Source organism: Cololabis saira, chromosome 2 (assembly GCF_033807715.1).
Source record: "Cololabis saira isolate AMF1-May2022 chromosome 2, fColSai1.1, whole genome shotgun sequence".
NCBI classification, from domain to species: domain Eukaryota; kingdom Metazoa; phylum Chordata; class Actinopteri; order Beloniformes; family Belonidae; genus Cololabis; species Cololabis saira.
In genome coordinates this window covers 27,802,278-27,821,349 of record NC_084588.1, presented here as the reverse complement: position 1 = coordinate 27,821,349, position 19,072 = coordinate 27,802,278, and the positions used below count along the sequence as shown (strand labels likewise).

Genomic DNA, 19,072 nt, shown 5'->3' with positions numbered 1-19,072 from the left:
ATTCCACTGAGATCAATACAACGCAAGTATCCCAACTGTCTGCAAATGTCCATTTCCCTTTTTCTCTTGCAAATTAAGAATGAAACAGAGAGTTGTCTGAAATTAAGTTTATTTCTTCTTCAAATGTGTAACAACATGACATGAGTAAATCCTTGGGGTCAACTTTCTAAAAAAAATTATTTGCCCCTTGTCTCAAACTGTTAGCAAAAAATATGGTGCAACTTAATATGAAACACTATGAATCTTTATTTTCAGTCACACTGTCATTATTATTTGGGAAAAAAGAACTGTACGAGAGCACCAATGTTCAAAAGGTGCAAACATACTATAATGTGTGATCAAAACAAATACTTACAAGGTACTTTGGTTCGTCGTGAACAGTAAAAAAAATCATCCTGATATATTGGCACTTATTTCTAAAGAACACTAGAAGATCACAAAGGGGAGGGGCAATAAAACTTTGCTCATTTTCAATAAATATACAGAATCTACATGAGAAACAAAGTATACACATCAGTAAAAATACACAGAACATTTTACAAATTTAAAGTTTGACTATATTGTAAAGAAGAAGTCACGTGCAGGGCCAGTAACACCTGTTCTGTTGAAAACAGGAATTATTATTGTTACTGACAATGTACATCGTGTAAATATATGTGCAAAACATCATGATTGTCTGAAAGACAGTTTGGTAACAGATCTCAATCCAAACCTTTTTGATTCCTCCTCGGGTTTTAGGTATGGCACATTTTTAAGTGTAAGGTCCTGTCATCTGATCAAGAGGGTATTCCTTTAGTCCTCCCTCTGTAAAGTGCCAGTCCTTAACGGATATTTGATTGCTTAACTGTAACCTGGTAATGACATTATACATCACTTAAAGCTTTTAAATCAAGACAATGTGTCCATGATTGGTGGGGTAACATATGAGGAGTTGGTTAGGAAGAAGATTGCTTTCCACTGGTAGTATTTGGTAAGGCAAGAGGGGTGTGTCCTCCGTAATCAGTCCACAATGGCAGAAAGCACAGCCATGATGGCCACACCGCAAAAAATGAGCAGTATTTGCAGTAGCGAGTGCCTGAAAAGACAAAAAACAAACCAATTTACAGAATGATTCATGGACTTCAAGTGATAGTGACTTTGCCAATTTTCACATCACAGAACTATTCCATGTCATGGTTTATTGGAATAAGGCCTTCATACTTAAAAGAGGAGGGTAACATGATGATGCATCTACAACTACCAATTTTTAGTTTGCCGACTCCATGTGAATTAAATTTGGTAAAAGATTGGTATGATGCTGCCTTCCCTATCTTTTCTCTGCATGGGCTGTAAGCAGATGCAAAGATGGTACAGTTAGCAGTTTTATAAGGTATTTTTTATCTGACCCATAAGCTGGCATTTGTACATCTGCAAAAAAAAAAAAAAAGACATTTTTTTTGTTCAGATCTATCAGCTTGTTTTCCTAAAGTGCTTTCAGGTACTTTAATGCATGGAATGAGACCTTTGCTGGTGGTGATTGTGGGCAATTTTTAATCAGGCAACCATTTCATAATATAGTCAGCACAGTTTAACTCCAATAATACTTAGTAGGTGCCGCGTGTGGCTCCGGTCATCAATAGTGCCTGGGGACCATGTTTTACAAGAGTTGTTATGCAACTGCACATATACGCAGGTCCACATAATATAAGGACACATACGCAGATAGATAAATAACGACGTTCTTCAAATCTCGCCGTTTCATGTCTAAGAAAACTGATTCAACGTGCTGGTTAAAGCTCAATGCTGATTTATTTTACAAAAAGACAATTAATAGTAATACAAGTTTTGCTGGCATTAACAGAATAAGTATTTAGAAACATTCATCATACCTTAAACTGGACTCTTGTAGCAGGTCAGGCACTACATTCACCAAGGCTATGTAGAGGAATCCTCCAGCGGTGAAAGGCAATATCCAGCAACTGGCGTTGGCTAAAAACGGCACCAAAGGACTCAAGTCGGATTCAATTTCAAAAGGTGTGATTGTTTCTTTGTTTCCTAACTGGTTCTCTCTCACCTGTGCCTTTTGGTGACTCAACACACAAAGCAAAACAGGCTCCCAAGATCCCAACCAGGGCTGTAGACAGCTGCATGCGAGCGGCACTCCAGCGATCGAACCCTGCTCTCAGCAGGATGGCGAAATCTCCCACCTGTGGAGTACGACAGTCCTCGAAACTCAGGAACACCAACCACTGACCGTTTTAGGTTCTTAAACAAACCATACATGGTAGATATCACATAACAAAACCCCTTTTTTGTGCTCAAGAGCATCGATTTGGGTGTCTGAAGTGAGTATCAAAGTAAAAACTTTGATATAACACAACCCTGTCAGTTTACTTGGGGCTATCCAACTCTGAAATATGCAGTGCAGTTAATGGTCCTGTGACACCGCAGAATTAGATGAGAGCTGAATTATTTAGCTTCCTTTTAAGATATAAAAAGGCATGAACTTCCACATTTAAAAATGATATAAGCCAAGTTAGTAAGAACTGTTATCTTACCTCATGGGGAATTTCATGGAGAAGGATGGCAAAGGTGGTGAGAAATCCGACCTGCAAGAAATACCTCGTTAAATCTGCTTTGTCTAAGGAGATGTCCCTCAGAAAAGGCATGAGAAGACCTATCAGAATTAAGTTAAGAGCCTACAATGCAGAAATCTCCACACATTAAAATACTTAACACAGGAACTACGATTATTATTTATAAAGCATAAGTGTATGTATAGATAATGTGGATCAAACCATCTGAAAATAATTTTGTCATAACCATTAGAGTTTTTAGAGTTTAAGGTTTCTCCACCACAGCTGAGAATTAAAACTGTTAAACATATTTTATAAATGCACAGATAGAGACTTATTCCATACCATATGTGATGCCTTGGCCACTTGATTAATCCAAAACTGCTGAAAGCAGCAAAATATAGCCTTGGCTCAACTAAATGTACAGACTGGTATTCTGCTCAAAAAAGATTAATGCCGACCTTAAAGAGATTTTTGTCTACTCGAATTGTAAGAATGAATCATCCTTTATGCCTTAAAATCATGAAGCTTCCTTTTTTTCCATTGTCATTCTGCATCGAGACGCCTGGTGTACGTTTTGACCCTATTGCATGCAATTGTTTAATTAAACCTACAGAAATCTGAATCATCTCTTAGGTCTTATTCTTGGTAACTTAGACACTCAGTTTCAGTCCAGTTATTCACCTAGTTGGAAAGAACACATTAAATAGCATTTGGTAGGTTTTTCCACACCATATTTGAGTGTGAAAAAAATTACACTGTGAATACATTAAGAGTAAACAGAAATTCTGGTAAAATTACTTGTAATGTGCATGTTTGAGGCATCTAGTTAACTTCCTTTCTGGCACAGTGATCCATAGTTCATGCTGCTAGCCTTATGTCTCTCCAGCTGGACTCTCTTCCCACAGCTACAAATACACAGCAACCTACTGAAGCAGCACAAATCCATGTCACTGCGGTTTAAAATGGAAATTTTTAAACAAGCCTCTAACAAAATACAGTATGAAAAAGCTTAAAACGCGTCCCTTCAAACTCAGTGAGCTGGTTGTGTCTTGTGATAAGTGCCCTGTGAGTGGATTTTTTTTAAGACAGTGGAGATGGCTAAAACAGGTCTACAGCTCTGCGAGCGAGCATTTCTATGAACAAAACACGTTACTCATGGGGAAGGGTCACAAGTCTATTTTAATTCCCCAGATATCTCGTTTTATGATTAAATATTGCCCCACTTTGCAGTCACATAAAGTACTTAATACTGACTGCATTAAAATGCTGTAAAACAATCTGGCATTCACAGGCAGATCCACTTGGTGGACATCATGTTTTTCAGACCTGACATTGCCTTCCTGTCAATCCTAACAAGCTTGAATATTCAAATCAGATGACTGAAAATCTACACCAGCACACTGCTTTATAGTGGGTTATTTTACATTGAAGGCAAGGATTTTCTGGCTTCCCAACCTAACCACTGATATTTGGAACACCTGAAAATGTTGAAGTGCCTCGATCATCAAGGTTATTGAGGTCAGTAAATTAAGTGAAGTGCAGAATCGTCTATCCCATTTGTGCACAATATAATATAAGATCTATTCCTCTGAATTATTTTTTAGCTGTGTAAGTATAACGCTCTCTGTCACTCCTTGGTGTTATTGAAGCTCAAAGCAGAGTTTTTAGGAAAGGAAAAGCGATTTTCGTCTGTTCTGTGGGGAGTTATTTGTTAACTATATTTTTATTAACTTGCTTGTTTATGCTCTTTGAGGTATTGAAAAAAAGTTACAAGAAGGAGCAAAAACATATGAGGTCTTTCAAAAAATATGAAGCTTCAAATCCAGCAGTCATTTTTTTCATTAAAAATCAGCAGTTACAGAAAGTCCTTGCAACTAGAAACATGTTAGGGGGCTGATTAGTGCACATTCAGTTATAATAGGATCAACAAGCGCATGGTTAATGACAGCAGCCCTCATCATCCACCTCCCTCCACCCTGCTGGAGGCCAGCTGACTGTGGTGCTCAGTGTCTTTCCAGATTTTTTTAACAGTTATATTGGATTTTATTTTTACTCCAATTCTTGTGACTCTGATGACAAACAGCAACAGAGCATTTGACAGTCCCATGATCCTGAATAATTAGTTTAGCTGATGTGTAGCTTCTATCTCAAGAGCATGTTACAACTCTTGATGTTTCAACATTAGTAAAATATGCCTTTTCAATCATTTCACCCAAGGTCATGAAGCAGCCTCCCTCATAATACACAGGCAAATCAACTAAAATGGATTAAATCAATTCAAGATTAGATAATTTTAGAGTTGGAGAATATCTTCAGAATTAATGAAATAATGATTGTAGTTATGATACTCAGCAGCATAGTTGTCTCTATGTGAGTGGAGATGGATAAAACAGAAATGTAAACTCTAGCTCTTGTTTACTGTCAAAAACACAACTTCTTACCTTTTTGCTGACCAAGAAACTCCCAGCTACTGCCAATCCATGGGTGAAGTTGTCAATGCAGTTGGCCAGCAGATTTAGGTATCCACTCGTCTGTGACACACGCATGCAAACCAAAGAAGAAAAATAAATGATAATGATAATAATGCCAATTCTACAAAAAAAGTAATATAATAATTTTGGGGCATTTTCTTTTCTACGATAGTCCTAGCACACATCAGAACATCACATACAGTATAAGCCTGCTAAAACAATAACTTTGATGACTATGTCAGCCTTGAGATGTTTGTTAAGGTTACTTTCAACTTTTGTTTGGTTTTGTGACCTAAGAGGCATTTACAAGCATCTCTTTGTAATCAAACTATATCATGTTAACTGGTGATGCTTTTTTTCTTCTTTAAACTGAAATCTATTTAGACTGTCATGGTTACCTTGATCTTCTCTGATCTACACTGCAGACTGTGTTGCTTGGAGGCTCTCTGTGGCTCAGCATGGTGTCCATTCCTGAGTGACGCCACTGTTTTTCCACTGACAGCTGAATCAGACCGTGTCTGTGGAGAAAAAGAGGGAAACATTTTGTTTTACATTCCGACTGCCTGTGTAGGCACCACCAGTAATATGCCATCAAGACATCTCCCCCATGGTACCTTAATAACCTCCATGGCCACTGACGTGTGTCCAACTAAAAACAGTAATTTAATTATAGCCTGACCCCCACAATGCAGTAAACAGGTACTGTAATGTTGCAGCAGCAGCTGTGTCAGAGGGTTCGCCCAGTGGGAGCACACCAGCTTTCAAACTCTCATTATATACAAATTAGTGTTTATTAATGCGTATTACATATACATTATAGGTACAAGCCCTTACTTGTAGTTTGCTTTTGTCTTTTTCAGGAAGTGTAGATGAGCCTTAAATTTCAACACAATCCAGCATGTTTTACATTATGAATATAAATAAGATCCATTCATCTCAGACTAGAGCTTCTGTTTTCTGAGAAGAGCCAACTTCCCTGTTCCCTCATTTAGAAACCACTAACACTGTCATTTAAAATGATAGTCAAATTGAGACAGACGGAAATAACTCACTGTCCTCTGTCTGGCATGAGGAAATGTTGGTTTCAGATTTTTTGACTGAAGCATGAGGCAGAAATTAAGTGTAATGCATTTTCAGCCCTGTCAATCTACCCAAATAAATTGGAGCAGAACTGGATTACAAAACAATGTGTGAGGTTTTATTTAAGTTGGCAACTGATAAAATCCTGCTTTCACATTTACTGGTACTACTCCACACGATACATCCGTTTCAAACCCTCGCTCAAGTCAAGCAAAAACACATTCAGATTTTTTTCTGATGTTGCTGCATCTTCTGACAAGTTAGCTCCAACATGGCATTTTAGGAAAAAACGGACATAACCTCCCGTTTCTGCCACGTTCCATCCCTGTCTATTGTTGCTCTGTCTAAAAGCTGTGTTCTTCTGTGGACACTGAAATGGCTAACACAGCTGCTTCATCTCAGCACTAAAAATAGACAAGCGGAGGAGCCGAGGCGTGGATTGCAATCTTTTCCGTGAATGGAATTAGAAAGGGGACGGTGGATGAGGCTGCCATTACAAACGCACAGTAATCTGCCATTCAATCACATTTCCTGAAACACAATTAATATTATAAAATTTAAATAATAAACTGTGTCACAAATTAGCCTAAGCATCTAATTTAAATACTATTAACATAGTAATTAAATAATACCCATGAACAGCTGTTTCTAATCAGTGTGTAGCTAACACCATTTCTTTGGTGGGTTAAGTGACTCATTGATGAACTTCATTATTTATCTTTAATAAGCAGATACTAAAGAGAGACTTTGCAAAAATAGAAATATTAAGTCTGTAGGTAGAAGACTGACACTTACGTAAATTGAGTAAAACTACATAAACCCAGCTATCGTGTCTATAAAAACAAGAAAAAACACCTTGTTTCTACATATGTGTGTGTTTGTAAGTCAGTCAACCAGAACCCCATTTATTCCTATCAGGAATCCATTTAATATGTGACAGTTTTTTTTTTTCTTCATTTTTTCTTTTTTTTTTTGTGCTCCAGAAATGAAACCCAGTACCCTGAAAGGTTTCATTTTTTGCAGTTAATTTTGGAAAAACACCACCCTGTATCCCAGGAATTAAGGAGCAGGATAGGGAACTACAAGCTTTCCAGTCAAACAGCCAACTTTACTTTGATCACATTCAAGCAAAAGCTTCAGGCATTTTTAGTCACCAGCGGTATGAAAATTACAACACGCTGTGTAACATATGGAGTGTTCACCTGCTTTTTGTATGTAATCACCCTTGTATTAAGTGTAAGTGTCATTCTTTTGTGGTAACTTCATCCACATGATCTAAAAAACTGGATCTTTCCTCATTGCTACAGTGAACATTTCTTTCATCCAAAATGAAATGCTTTTTCTTTTTTACATTAGCCTAGCCAGTTTATTACAAACTATATACACACATATGTGGAAACAAGGCATCAGGGCACATGACTAATCTGGCTCTGTTGAGGGGTAACAGCATCCAACAACTCTGCTAATGTCCAACACATGAATAAAAATGTTGATGTTTTCTGTCCAAGCACAGAGCTGACACACATCCTTTAACAGAATCTATGTGATAGACAAGAAAGCCAAAAAGCATTTCTCTCAAAATGTTGAACTACTGCTGCAAACTCTTGGGTGCAAAGCAGGTCATCTGGTGTTACAGTCATCAAAACAGCACTGACACATATGCAGCCTACGTATGTTAGTGTCTGCACACAGCATACCAATGAATACAAAAATATGCAAAGGCCTGTATTGGCATGAGAGACAGTAAGATACTGGTTGAAACACTTACAGATAGGTTGAAATTTAGGTCTGAATCTGAGGTGGAATCTTCTAGGCTGTCTTGGTCTGGGAACATTTTCTCCAACAGAAGGAAGGCCAGGAGCCCAATGATTACCCACAAGCCTTGGGACATGTAGTGGTTTCGTTTAGAAACTAAAATGGTAATACAAAAATATATCCATACGGAGAGTATAATATTAAACCACAATTACAAAAAAAACAAACAACAAACACATTTTTATTCAAATTAGCATACCGTTAGATAAAACAATTTAGGGACAATATTCCTGCTTTATACAATTCTAAAAAGGAAACATTAAGGTGAATCCAGTTACGTTTGTAAAAATTACAAATATTAAAAGCAATGGTCACACCATGGCAGTTTTATTGAAGATTATTGTGTAAAAACGGCTTCTGGCTAAATATATGCCAGAAAATTGGCTCCTATTTCTCTGCTGCTGCACTCAGCGACATGAAAGCTGACACAGATGAAATCTAACTGTTGATTCTCTGGAAAAGAGGGACGGATGGGTCAGAAAAGTTTGAATAGAGGATATTCTATAGCACTGGAGGATACAAGGCCCACCTGAATAGCTGGAGAGCGCCCACGCCTCAGGAAGAAGGTGAAGGAACACATCACCAAGGAGACCACCAATAGCAAAGCTCAAGAGCTGCTTCAGTTTCTGGCACCCAGCTGGCAAAACACAGAGAAGAGAAAAGGTACCAATTACTGAAAACCATGAATAATGAAGGAATCAACTAATTGCAAGCTTTCATTCTGGTTTGAGATTAGACACAAATATAAATTTACAGCCAAGAATAAATAGTAATAAAATGTGAAGCCCTGTTGTTGTTCCTCTTCCTGTACTGTCTGTCTTTTCAGCAGTGAAAATATGATCCATGAAATGTTTATTCATGAAGAGTTCCCTTGGTAATACCCAAACACTAGTCAGGGCTGCACTTGACAAACCACAGCTTAAAATACATCTGGAATGTTCCTGTGGGTGGGGCTCCTCAAAGGCATCAGCCCTAAGGCTGACCTATAGCGACTTAACACGGGTCCGGGCACTTAAAAATAATAACATAAGTTGCATTGCATTGAAAGAACATTTTTTAAATTACAAAGCATAAACTTTATGGTGCTCACTTAATTTTTATTTGAACCGTGAAAGTTTAAAAATATCACTCTGCTCACTCTCTGAAATTAAAATGAGTCATGCTGCTTCAAAAATATGGTCAACAAAAATAACATGTCTTTAAAAGGTGACCTATTATGGCATTTAATGTATATTTTAAACAGGCCTTGAATGTCTTAAAAACAATCAAAAGCTTGTTTTTTCTACATAAATCAGAAATTCAGCCTCTGGGCCATGTCTTTATTTTTACCGCTTCTAACCTCCTTCTCTATTATGAGGGATTCTGAGGGGAGGGGAGGCTATGATAATGAGGCTCTGTGCTGATTGGCTGCCTGAATGACGTGTAGCAGGGGAGGACACAAAGCCTCTCTGGGCAGAAGAGTAGCATGGGACACTATTAAAGCGTTTCCCATGCGATGCGAGCGAGCTTCAGCGACAAAATCAATTCCATTGCTTTATTTTCTATTGGACTGTCCTAACTGGCCGCGAGTTTAACAGTTTCAGTGTGGACAGAGAGCGTCCGATGTCACGCAGCTCGACGCGATAGTCGGACGTTCGCATGCATTTATGACACGGTGTAAACGACTCCCTGGGATCTTAAAGCCTGAATTACGGTTCTGGGTTAAATCGGCGCGTACCCTACGCCGTAGGCTCTGCGTTGGTGTAACGCGGAACGGGTCACCTCGTCTTCACACAGGAAGATTTAATTGAATTCTAAACAGGTACACCACAGTTCTTCTCCGATTCCTCATCATTTCATTTCTTATGTTACAAGACAAATGAATCATGTTAACCGTAAAGAAATCACAACACTGAATGTTCACAAATGGAAACTTTATTGTTAAAAAAAAAAAAAAACATTTGTACACATTATATACACCATACACTGTTTATATACACCAAATTGTATATAAATAACATTTATGCACTATTGCTGGCTCAAGGAAGGACCGTGCGTGTCTTCTGAAGGTGTAGTTGAACAGCTTAAGGTGCATTGCTTGGAAGATCTGAAACCATTGACAGAAAAAAATGTATTACTAATAGAGGTAAGACTGGAGCTCCGAGCTAAGCTAAATACTTAACACATGCAAAAATCATACTAGACAAATATAAATAACATAAAAGATTAACTTCACTTACCGCTGACTCGTGTGCAGTTGCCGGGTCCGTACTGTTGGTACTGATCCTTTTATGAAGGCAAGTGTTGATGCAAAACCTAATTTTTACTGTCCCTCGTTGTTGAAACAGCCACACGATACAGACTATACGCTTCGGAACAATGGCGGACGCTCCGGCCGACGGAGTTAGTTGTGGGTGTGGTTTCAGACAGCGGAGGCAGACCTATGTAAATCGCAGAATCTGAACGGCTCTTAGAAGTCACATGACCCTGGAAGGATCCTCCGGATGGCTGTACAGACACTGCAGAATTTGGTTGCTTTCCTCCTTCTCTGAGTTGGCAGGCTGAGGGGAGACCACTTTATATATGTTAAAGCAAGAAAAAATGTGTTTTTCATAATAGGTCCCCTTTAAAACAGGCAAGTTAATGTTGAAGAAACAATGTTGAGCAACCGTTTTAAATGTAGTTGGTTTATTTGGAACCAATAACTGCAGCATTGCACCGACAAATGCAGTCAAAAGATTTGGACAGTTGCCTCCTTCATATGAGGATGACGGAAGTTTCTTGTTTGCTGCTCCAAAAAGCAACACATCTGTTTGATTAGGTTAAGATTTGCTGATTGTAGGGTCCAATATTTTCAGATCAGTGTTGCTCTGTGTGCCATCGTTTTCTTTTTCATTGTATGCCTTCAAGATTACATCACATTTGGGAAAATCAGAGTAACCCAAATTGGACAAATACTTCTTAAAAGTAACATTATAATCAATCAATCAATGTTTATTTATAAAGCCCTTTACAACACACAGGGTGACCAAAGTGCTTTCCATTAAAATCCACATTAAAACAAAATAATTTAAAAACGACATAATAAAACCATTAAAATTAAATGAAGAATATTTCACATCAATACTGTGTATTAAAAGCCAGTCTAAATAAATAGGTTTTCAGTCTGGATTTAAAAACCCCAAAGTCAGTGATGGTGCGCATTTCTGGGGGCAGCTTATTCCAGAGTCTGGGTGCAGCAACCGAGAAGGCCTGATGACCCCAGAGTGATCGGGCATAATGCAGTGCTTTTACAGAATCAAGAAAATGACTTGATACTGACTCAAAGACCCACAAAGAAGTGGGTCTTTGATGACTTTTCAATACAAGTCATCAAAGACCCACTTCCAACCTAGCTTCACAGCTGGATTCAGGCAGTTGGGATAAAATACTTTTTTAAGCACTTAGGTAACCAACTGCAGAATACTCAAAGAATTGTTTTCATTTGTATTACGTTTGCAATATTTTGGTTTATGAATGAATGAATAATGATCTCTGTAAAGCGCTCTGGGTGTCTTGAAGGGCGCTATATAAATCCAAGTCATTATTATTATTATTATTATTATTATTAGCAGCTGAGCAGTCACTTTAGTAGCTATAGTTCTCTGATTTCAGCAACCAACATGTCCTTAGCTACCAATCCAGAGGTAGTTCTTCCAAGTTTTTGGCATGACATCTGATGCAAATATCATTAGTAACATAAATGCTTTTCTTATTACATCAGCTAAAGGATGTCTGAGATGTATATATTTAAGATATATGTACCATTTTGGATTCTTGTTGATGTCCAGATGCCAGTGAAAACACAGGATCCTAAATATGAACATGATGCTTCATGCAACATTTAGATCGTATGGTCAATATCCAAAATCATCAATTGGCTTTATCCTGTTTTGTACCAACAGTTTAAGCTGGTGATGGTGCTGTAATGGTAAGGGGAATATTTTTCGGCACATTTCTGACCTCTTGGTACTAATTAGGCATCGATTAAACACAACACCCTGCCTGAGCATTATTTAATTCATCCATGTCATGATGAATGCATATCTTTTGATAGCTGCTTCCAGCAGGATAATGCATGATATCACAAAAATAAGATGATCTAAAACTGGTTTCTACAACAAAAGGCTTGCATAGTCATAAGATATGAATCCAATACAGGACCTTTGGGATGTGGAGGACTGGAAAATTTGCAGCAAATATGCAGTCATGTCATTTTGTAAATATAGACCAACATTTTTGAGGAAAGTTTCCCACATGTTGTTGAATCAATGCCACAAAAAGGTTAACAAATATAAATGTAAATGCATATTTAGGTTAGAGATTGCTCTCTCTTACCTTCTGTTTTAAGGGTTGCTCCAGCTTCAATGGGAATAACAAGTAGGGGGAAAATCCCACTGAGGCCTACAGCAACAGAGCCCACCAGGGACAGGAGCCAAACATGTGTATGCTCACTGGCTAAAAAGTCTGCTACTGCCTGGAGGCCTGGGAGGTCATCTGTCAGGCTGGGACCTAGTCCTGCAGCTGTGGCTCCCGCTTGAGACATGGCAGTTTGTGTCATCTTCTGGCCGCTTGAAGCCCCCCTGCAGGTCAGCATTAGCAGGGTAACAGGGATAAACAGAGCAGCTATAGCCCAGCTGGGCCTCCAGTAACATCCACTGTTCATCCCTCCCACGGTCCAACGATCACTTGCAACCAGTAATGCTGTAAAAAGAACAGATTTTAAGACAAATGGTCAGTCCATTTCGTAAAACTGAGTAAAGAACCAGGACTTCAAGTGTCAATTTCCTACACAAGTTGGAGAACTTCAAAGTATATACTCTTCCCCATAAATGAAGGCAGAGCAAAAAAAAAATTAAATTAGAGGTGAAGAAATGGGGGGGGGCGTCATGTTTGTATGAAAAAAAAATACAGGTTGGAAATAAACACTGTAGCCTTTAGGGAATTTGAGAGAAGTTAATTTGTTAGAAGATGGGACCTGAGTCAAACTTTTCCAAACAGTTGGACTGATTAACAGCTGCACTAAGCTGCACAGTGGCACTTGCTCATGGCTAGAAGGCATACGAGTGGTTCTGCAATCTCACTGTGTTAGTGCCGTGTGAACACATCTATGTTTCAGCAGGTTTCTGCCATTGGTGTTGCAGGCTCAGACATATGTGAAACTATTTCAGGAGTAGGCTAGTACTGTTATTAACCTTTTTTTGTTTTTTTTTTAGATTTATTCAGATAGAAATGCAAGAAGCCTCAATGGAGATCCTCTTTGTGATGAAGTCTTAGCTTTTTGAAGTACATCACGCAATCCCATCATTGATTCAATATCCAAAATCCTTTTCTCTGCCTAGAGTGAGATTGATGTAAACAGATAACTGCATGCTATCATAGACGAGGCCTAAGAAACCCAAAGGAAGATGAGACATGAACTGAAATAACTTAAAGTCTTGTTTCTTTCTCTAAACTGTATCAACCCGAGGGACAACAGAAGTTTAATTGGGTACTAAAATATGTATTTTGCAGGATAATCAGTAAATCAATATTAGTTATAGCAATAACAAGCTGTCTTTCTGAAAAGAAAAAGCAAGAAGGAAGAAGAAAATAAGTATTTCAAGACATGCGGTATTTATATGACATCTTAAAAACTTATCTTGATACGAAACGAAGAAAAAGCAACTGTCGTGCACAGTTAATAAGTAGTAAGGAGTTAAGGAGTTAGTAATAAGTTAAGGAGTATGAATCCTGGATGTTACCGTGTAAATTAAGTCAGTTTTCTTTAGCTTTCTGTGCAGAGCTGAAAGGCTTAGGAAATAGCATATTTGTGCCTCACCCCACACGTGCATGGGTGGAAACATTGTTTAATATAAATCATTAGAGCTGCCTGTTGAGCCCAGAAAAAAATCAAAACATCATGACATTCCTGTCCAACAGTGTAAACCTACACTTAATATGTTGGGAGTGGTAAATATTTACATATACTGTTCTGCATGTTCAGTAATATCAGTTTGTCGTGTCCAGATGATGCAACTTTAGCAGCTGCAGTGCAGACATCAGTCATGAATGTTCCAGATACGAGTCGAACTTCTCAGAATTATCAACAGCTTTCTCTTAATCATCAGCTAAACTGTAATCATTACATGTTCATGCTAAACTAAGGCTGCCACTAATGATTATTTTCTTGTTAATTAATCTAACGATTATTTTTTTTAGATTAATCCTAAAATTATTTTTTCCCCCTCTCGATACATCTTTCTGTTAAATGCCAACAAATAATACATTTTACTATTCTCACAAGTTTTTACTCGTAAAAGAATACAATAAATTTCAAACAAACCAAAGCAAAAGTGTCTTAGGGCATCATTCTTCATATATCTTAAATAACGTATTCAAACCCCTAAAAGTGCAAACACTGTTTTTAAGAGGTCACTTTGTATAAAAGTCCATAATTCTAACATAAATTCTGCCCAATACTGTAAGTCTGAATGGTTTTCCATCACAGGCGTTAATCACTGCACAATTCACATTGAATATGTAGTTACACAAACATGACATTAATAGAAATCAATATTGTTTAGTCTTAAATGCTAAAAAAAAAACAAAAAAACAAATGGGCTGGAACACTTTGAAGCAGGTAAGCAATTAGCATCATCGTTTTAATTTTTACACCAGAAAATGGTCAAGCCATGACTTACATGTGAAAACAGTAAAATAAACTACATTTAATTCAGCTAATGCTTTAACTGTCACTTAATATTTTGATAAATGCTTATACTGTTGTAGTGTCGTCACTTTAAGGTTTGAGATCCACAGCATGTTTTCCTTTGAGTTGCTCATGCATGGCGGTTGTGCTGCTGTCATACTGCTGCACTCGTTAGTGTAGCCGCCATCTTCATTTTATATCACAAATGTAGTCAGTGAGACCTTTAGTTGCGCTTGGTGGACCACGTGTTGGGAAACATGGTACATGTGAGAGACAAAGATAGAAGGCTGGGGGTTGTAGTTTCTTCTCTTTCAGGAAAGGCTGGTGCCAGATTGAACCAAAGTCAGTGTTTAATCACCAACTTCACATGCGCGCTCTGGTCATTCAACTGGGAAATTAGGAAAAGCTTAGTTTTCTGTTGTGGAAGAACACGTCAAGGAGATCCAGCAACGGTCAGCGGTCCAGCTCACAAACGTAAATCAAAACTAGTTAAATGTGTTAACTAAGTTTCTCTGCCCAGACACAAAAACAGCCTCTTACATGGATAGTGTTTCAAGCGATGGAAAAGATGGTTTTGTCTGTGGAATTCCAGCGTTCCTCCCTGTTTGGTGAACAGCTGGATGATTATGCTCCGCCACCGCTCCTGGCAAGGAGCGGCTTCCTTTTTCCCGTTCTCCTCGTCTCCATGTGGATGAAGGGATGTAGTGTCGGTGCTGGGCTTGCCTTGGCTCCGGGTCGTTCTGAAGGCGTTCACATCGTTGGGGTGTACATGGGTCCCTCGTTCGGCTCGTCTAGGGCTTGGAATGTTTGCGGGTCGCTCGATGCTGCGTCCAGACAGACTGTAGTTGCCGTTTCCTGGCAACCAGACACTTCTTCGGGCCCAACGATGGAGGAGAAGTAGCCTGTTGGCTGGTAGCTTGTAGGCGCTGTGGCCTTCTCAGCTCTCAGTCTCAGGAGAAAAGTCCTTATTGTGGGAGCGAGTTTGAGATAGAAGAGTACTTGAGAGAGAAGAGTTTCTAGTCCCGGCTCTTTCTAGCCGGGACTAGACAGAGGGACCCCTGCTGGGTTTTGGGGTCCATGCCGAATCAGGGGCTTATTCCCTATCACCCAAATACCATAAATGGAGCAAAGCTTGCTGGAATTTTGAGTCGCTTTGGAGGTTTTTTTTGTTTCAAATCATGTGGTCAGGCCTTACTGTTGATCGTTTTTGAGTCCAAGTTTAAACATGCAGTTAAAGTTTACATTTTAAAAAAGATACACAAATATTTTTATTAGTGGTCAATTTTACCTCTTAAATAGAAATATTATTGGAAATAGACAAAATCAGAACGTCAGCTGTAAAAAAGAAAACATTTTAAATCTAAAATCAAAATCAGTACACCCCTCATTATAAGCACAGTCTCTGAGACCACGTTCCCATAGCGGGTATTTACAAAAACGGATATTTCTCCCTCTAAGTTTTGAAAAATACCATAATTTACACAAACCTGCATAAATACGCTGTTAAGGGAGCTATGAGCAGCCAAACCTACAGGCGGCAGCGTAACGAGAAGCATAAAGTCATGCTAGCCAATCGAAATCCTGTAAGTTCCTTCCAGTTACTTCCAAGATGGCACAAGAGTCTTTCGTTTGGAGTGACAGAGAAGTGGGGTTACTTTTAAGTGTGACGTTAGAATAAAAAACAAGTAAATTAAAAGAAAATATTGACGGTGGCCAAACAAATTGTAAACACAGGTCGCACACATGACGCTGGTGACGTTTCTGTCGCATAATGTGACGTTCTGGAGCCTAAATGTCGGTTTCCCCCTTGTTTACAAGCAAACGTGAAGACAGAGTTTTTGCAAATCTCCACTTTGGCCGGAGTTTTCAGAAATAATCGTTTTCGGTGACTTTGAGCTTTGTTTTTGTGAAAACGAACGGCCAAAACGCATGAAAACACCACGGTTTTTGCTACGTGTAAACGGGGCATGAGCTTCATGATCAAACCTTGTGGATGTTTTTAACTGATAGGAACTCATTAAAAAGGTCTGTGTTAAGTTACATTTAGATTTATAGTAACACATTTCACACCTAAAGCAGCACAATGTAACTTTCAGCTTTTTTTGAGTTTGGCGGCTCCTTTGGACAAAAGCGGTAGTGCTTTACCAGTAGTGTGGCAGGGTTCCTACCGTGCTCCTCAAAGTTACATAGTGCCAGTGAAGGCGATACAGACCCCTCAGACCATGACAGAGGTGTCATTAAACCTGTTGTAAGTTGATGTACCATCACAATGACTCTGGGAATATTATATTAAGGTGGAAAAGTTACATTGTGCTGCTTTAAGTTGATATATAGCTACATTAGGTATTAATGGGTTAGAGATATGATTTTTAAGTAGTCTCAATGATTCCCACTTCTGTTTCTTGCTCATTATCAGGTGACATCTAAATTATAATTTTGAAACAGTTTTGCTGCAGAAAATGCCAACATTTCAGGCATCCTCATAATACAGTTGATTCCACACGTCTTAGAATAAGAGTTAGGGCATAATTTTGGGGCAGAGTGAAATCATCAGGTGATTGAAAACATCCAAAATGATGATGATGACGATGATGAATGAATAGTATATTAAAATTAAGTATATTAACATGTTTTGTTCTAACTCACACTAGAAGTATTCTTCTGCGAGACAAACTTCATCTGTCCTAGTCCAGGACAGTTGAAGTTTTAGTTCTCCAGGTTTCCTTGAGACAGAAAAGTCTAGACCGGGCAGACGTCCAACCAGACTTCCTCTATGGCAGCAGCCTATTTCCATTTTCCCATGCTTCTTCAAAAGTAACTGAAAAGCTAGAAGCTGTAACAAGTTGAGCCCTTATATTAAAAAAAAAATGGATACAAATCACAAAAGATTGTTATTATAGTCATGCAGTGGTGTCAGTGGCATGAGTGGGAGTTAGCAGCAGAAAAGTCCTCCACGTAGCAGGAAAAATCACGTCGCCACAGTGCTGAAAGTGACAAGAAACACGCTTAAAAATGAGCTTTGCGCTGGAAACTCGGATTTAAAAGAGTCTGAAGTCTGCAGGTAAAAGTTAGGCGGCTAGTATTGAAGACTGATTTATGGTTCCGCGTTACACCAACGCAGAGCCTACGGCGTAGGGTACGCGGCGACGCACACCTTATGCCGTAGAGTACGCCGTAACCCTACGGCGTAGGGCTCTACGTCGATTTAACGCGGGACCATAAATCAGCCTTGCAGACGGACTGCTAAAGCGCTTAGCTCCTGCTCGGACACGCAGGCGGTGTAAACGACGCACTTTCACAAACTTACCGCTGCAAGGCCAGGAAAACAACGCTGCTAAATGCTCAGATTAAAAAAGACAGTCGAAATAAGGGCGGTTTGCCCCCCTGCATACCTTGTGGTTTCGGCAGTCTGTGCACCAGTGTGTCCCTGCCATCCAGGCCGGGTGATGGAGCAGGCAGAGGAGAGTTTCCGCAGAGCTCCAGCTGCTGTTGCTGCTGCTGCCGCTGCAGAGAAACCTTTGACGGGCCACGAGCTGCCGTGTCGCCGCCGCTTTTCCCAAACAGCCACGTATCAGCAGGAAAAAATGAAAACACTGGAGGGGAGTCGCCACATGGATCCCGCCCCCTCCGGAGATCCAGGGCTGCAGGAAGTGACTTTGAAAGGACCCAGAAACACATTTCTACGTATGGAGTTAGATAGAAGAGTATTAGGGCCAGGCAGGAGAAAAATACAAATAATATTGGAGAGGAGGAAGATTTTTTTTCATTATGCACTTCGAGAAAAAAGTCGAAATGTCGAGATTAATGTTGAAGTACAATTTCGAGAAAAAAGTTTCAATTTTATTCACGAAATTTTGACTTTTTTCTCGACATTTCGACTTTTTTCTCAAAGTGCATAATGAAAAAAAAATCTTCCTCCTCTCCAATATTATTTTTATTTTTCTCCTGCCTGGCCCTAATACTCTTCTGTAGATTTGTGTCTTGATTATTCAATCAAAAAAAGATTGCTTCAATCAAAAAATATATTTTCAATTAAAAGAAAATGCACTTCAATAAAAAAAAATGATTTCAATCAAAGAAAAAAAGTTTTTGAATGCAAAAAAAATAATTGAGACTCAAAAAAATACATTTGAACACTGTTTTTCTTTGATTGGAAATGTTTTATTTGATAGAAGTGAAGTTTTTTTGTTTGAAGCAACTTTTTTGATTGAAGTATCGATGTATCGATGAAATAGTTAAGATTTATATTATATGCGTATGGAGACAGACAATCTATCTTTGATTTTTTGTTTTCCTTTCTTTGTGATGTTAACTGAGTAATTGTAATTGTGCAGACCATCTGTTATTATGGTTCAATTTTGTTTTGAGGGAGGGGCAGGTATAATAAGATTTTCTTCTTCCTGCTCCTATGGAATATGCTTTAGTTGTTGTTATTTTAC

General features: G+C 38.7%; 1 protein-coding gene across 2 annotated transcripts; it reads right to left on the bottom strand.

Annotated features, from left to right (window-relative positions):
- Positions 1-92: 92 nt before the first annotated feature.
- Positions 93-18,313, bottom strand: slc39a13 (solute carrier family 39 member 13). 2 transcript variants are annotated; one of them, XM_061742244.1, is made up of 10 exons: positions 18,026-18,313; positions 12,281-12,646; positions 8,454-8,561; positions 7,878-8,020; positions 5,428-5,547; positions 5,000-5,089; positions 2,538-2,588; positions 2,054-2,186; positions 1,869-1,968; positions 93-1,075 (listed from the first exon to the last, which is right to left on the bottom strand). In XM_061742244.1, the coding sequence occupies exons 1-10, from the start codon at positions 18,309-18,311 to the stop codon at positions 1,000-1,002; spliced, it is 1,473 nt and encodes a 490-aa protein (XP_061598228.1). In that variant the 5' UTR covers positions 18,312-18,313; the 3' UTR covers positions 93-999. The 2 variants fall into 2 exon arrangements, with proteins under 2 accessions (XP_061598228.1, XP_061598235.1); XM_061742251.1 differs by having other exon boundaries at positions 7,878-7,990.
- Positions 18,314-19,072: the final 759 nt, after the last annotated feature.